The sequence below is a fragment of the Agrilus planipennis genome, unplaced genomic scaffold (genome assembly GCF_000699045.2).
Source record: "Agrilus planipennis isolate EAB-ADULT unplaced genomic scaffold, Apla_2.0 scaffold72, whole genome shotgun sequence".
Taxonomy (NCBI): Eukaryota; Metazoa; Arthropoda; class Insecta; order Coleoptera; family Buprestidae; genus Agrilus; species Agrilus planipennis.
This window is the reverse complement of record NW_020439081.1, coordinates 1,162,137-1,165,419: the sequence shown is the minus strand read 5'-3', so window position 1 is coordinate 1,165,419 and position 3,283 is coordinate 1,162,137. Positions and strand designations below refer to the sequence as shown.

The 3,283-nt window shown below is 35.5% G+C and overlaps 2 protein-coding genes across 2 annotated transcripts in view; both read right to left on the bottom strand.

Annotated features, from left to right (window-relative positions):
* LOC108733194 (ctenidin-1-like) overlaps nucleotides 1–609 on the bottom strand; it is a 5,491-nt gene extending 4,882 nt beyond the window's left edge. Inside the window, exon 1 of the mRNA XM_018464271.1 lies at nucleotides 90–609. Coding sequence (XP_018319773.1) covers nucleotides 90–110 — 21 coding nt within the window. The 5' untranslated portion in view covers nucleotides 111–609. The remainder of the gene's footprint in view (nucleotides 1–89) is intronic.
* Nucleotides 610–2,808: 2,199 nt separating this feature from the next.
* Nucleotides 2,809–3,283, bottom strand: part of LOC112905267 (glycine-rich cell wall structural protein 1-like) — a 3,354-nt gene continuing 2,879 nt past the window's right edge. Inside the window, exon 2 of the mRNA XM_025977363.1 lies at nucleotides 2,809–3,265. Within this exon, the coding sequence (XP_025833148.1) occupies nucleotides 2,809–3,265 (457 nt within the window). The remainder of the gene's footprint in view (nucleotides 3,266–3,283) is intronic.

Genomic DNA, 3,283 nt, shown 5'->3' with positions numbered 1-3,283 from the left:
ATATAATTATTTTATATATACAAAGTTTAACAAAAAATCTAGTACTTATTACTTACAAAAGACAATAAAAAATTTAATCTTTTGCTTACCGTAAATCCCAGAAACCGCATGCTCCTTAGAGAGCCACTTGCACAGTTTTACGAAAATAATCACTGTGTCATCCTTTTTATATCATCGAAAATTTATGAGAAAGCAACATAAAATTCGACAAAAACGTAGACGTCCTTCTTGTTGCTTCTCTGACATAACAAGTTCCGTTAAATCCATAAACTTGTTCTGCTTTACTATTTTGCACAAATTAGATTCTGCTTATACAAAATTTTAATTTCAAAAGATGATTTGAAATGTCATATGACAGTTGCAACGTAAATAATTTACATTAATGCAATCGCAGTCCAGTAATCTTGAAAATAAAACTATTTTTTACCATATCCATACTGAAAGTAGGTACGATGTTTTTCCTTGATTCCAGGGACCAAAGCTCAACATTTTTTTCGGGTAAGAAATCGCAATTAGTCCTTATTGAGAAAGGTTCTTCCATTCCATTCTCTGCGTAGTTTCCACCATCGCCTTGGGATCGGATGGTAATTTCTACGCGGAGAATATTAAAATCCTTTATTACAGTAAATGGGATTTCCTACCTGGCGGATTATGAGTCACTTTCTCATCCTTGAAATCAGGAAAAGTCGTATTTTCGGGACAAGGGTGTGGTAATAAATCGTATGCGGGTTTTAGGAAGAAAGTTGTATGAAAGGAGCTTGTCAGCCGCGCCCTTAGCTCGCATGGCAATTTACACCCCAGGGGGATGCCGAACTTTCTTCCCTTGGGGCATAATAAGCCATTTTTTGCGCTAAAGCTGAGTAATCCTAGATTGGGGCAACCACGAGGCAAATGTCTGCTGTATTATACCGCGTGTATGGGGGTGGCAGACTGCGGCATAAAATAGCCACTCTCACCCTGTGACACATCTGACACAAGGTGCGAAATTGTTTAGTTTCGGTCCGTTGTACGTTTCCGTCTTGCCGTAAATGTAATTATTTAGCTTTCCTTCAGAAGGACGAATGCTCAAACTTTTTTTCGATAAAAATTTTACTCTCTCCGTTAGTCAGCACAAATTTTATTAACAATTTTAATATTCTGAATAATTCTTGCTGACGCTAAACTTAATATTAATTAACAATATTAAAATTAGACAGTCAGTGTAAGAATGCACAACACACCTATTATTGTATACATATGCCTAAGAAAAGGCTTTATCATCACCTTTGAAAAAATATTAATTTACATAACAAGTTATAATTTTCAATATGTTGACAAACATAAAAACGCCGTCACGACTATTTAATAAATACTATGATGAACATTATGTGGAAGTCAAATCGATTCAGGAAGTTTCTGCCATATCCAGCTAAAAAGAGTAATGCTGTTAGTCTAGGAGGAATCTTTCAAAATATTCCAAATATTTTATAAATAGGTACCGTTTTACATGGGGCAATGTGGTTCTATTTTTTTAAAAACGAAATTGATTAATCTAAGGGCCTAATTTTTTACAAATTCTTCAATACTTTAGGTCATTAGAAGGAACTATTGGGGTGAGTTCTTTTTGTTTTGAGTCCTACTTAATTATCGTAATTTTCTCCAATAATAAAATTTTCGTAAATTCCTTAAATAAATGTTGAATTCCGTCTTAGCGAATAAATAAATGTAACCACTTTTTTGCATAAATATCATGCTTAAGTACTTATTTCTATTCTTGGTAGACAATAACATAAGTATCGGAGAATGACTTTTAAATGCTACATTGGATATTAAGTAAAGCATACATCTGACTAACCTTTATTAAGGGAAGGTCGGTCACCTTTGTCAACGGCGAGGGGTATATTTTATTTAAAAAGCTGCTAAGCCTTTTGTGGTTAAATAAAGAAGCCGCAGACGACACACGGTTAACAAGTTCAAGTATTCAAGTTTGGACCTTGACTTTTTTAAAGAACAAGGTGAACAATACACTTGGGTTTATACCGGTTATACGTATTGTACATACATAGATAGATGTAGGAATATCTTTCAATCAGAGCTTTCAACTTGCTACCGCTACCGATTAATAATTCTCTTCTATTGGCAGATTCATTAACGTATGGGGTTTTTGAAAATTCCTTTCTTTTGTTTTTTACAAACACGAGTTCAAATTAGTTACCAAGCCAATAAAGGAGTGACTAAAGTAAATAAATTACCTAATAAAGACAGCTACTTTGCTAATTTCAGTTATTTGCGTTCAATGTAGGATTCTTATTGTGAGTAGGTTAGAAGTATTCAGCAACTAAACTACGTCGACACGTCAACTAACAACAAATTTATTATTTATAATGCTATGTGTTTTGACCTACACAAATAAAACTAAAATGAGATTTTGATCTTTGAGGATCTCGTATGTATAAAACGTCTTTTCATAGTATGTATACTTGAAAGTGTATTTTATGTACAAGATTGCCTTTTACTAAAGTAGTTCAATGAACATTTACATAGAAATATTAGCCAGTTGCATTAACGACAGAAAAAGACGTCACCACCTTCCAAAAAATAGAGATATTAAGAAGGTACTTTTGAGCATGTAAATAGTAGTTTTCACCATATTAACCCAACAGTTTAACATCATCATAATAGCAAATAAATAAAAATGCATATTTACTTATAAAATTTAATTACATCCTTAATTTTTTTTGTAGTACCTAAACACAAACATGTACAAAACTTTTTACATTTTGTTGAACAAATCAACTGTTTATTTTTCTGTTGGCAGTTTTCTAATTTTTATTTTCCCCATCCACCACCTCCTCCGCCTCCACCACCTCCGCCGCCACCTCCTCCGAATCCTCCTCCGAATCCACCTCCAAATCCGAACCCAAAACCTCCACCACCCCCGTGTCCTATATTTCCTCCACAACCTCCGTACCCACAGCCCCCTCCTCCGAGACCTTTCCCGTAACCTCCTCCATATCCGCCACCGTGACCGCCACCAAATCCTTTTCCGTAACCTCCATAACCACCGTGTCCTCCATAGCCACCATATCCTCCGCCGTACGGAACCTTTTTGATAACTATTAAAGTACTTCCTCCATGGCCTCCGTATCCTCCACCACAATTATAACCACATCCTCCACTATATCCTCCATTATATCCCCCACCGTACCCTCCACCGAAACCACCGCCATATCCTCCTCCGTAACTTTTACCAAAAGTTGGAATTGGGTTAGGTGATGGAGCAGCACTGATAAAATGAACCAAT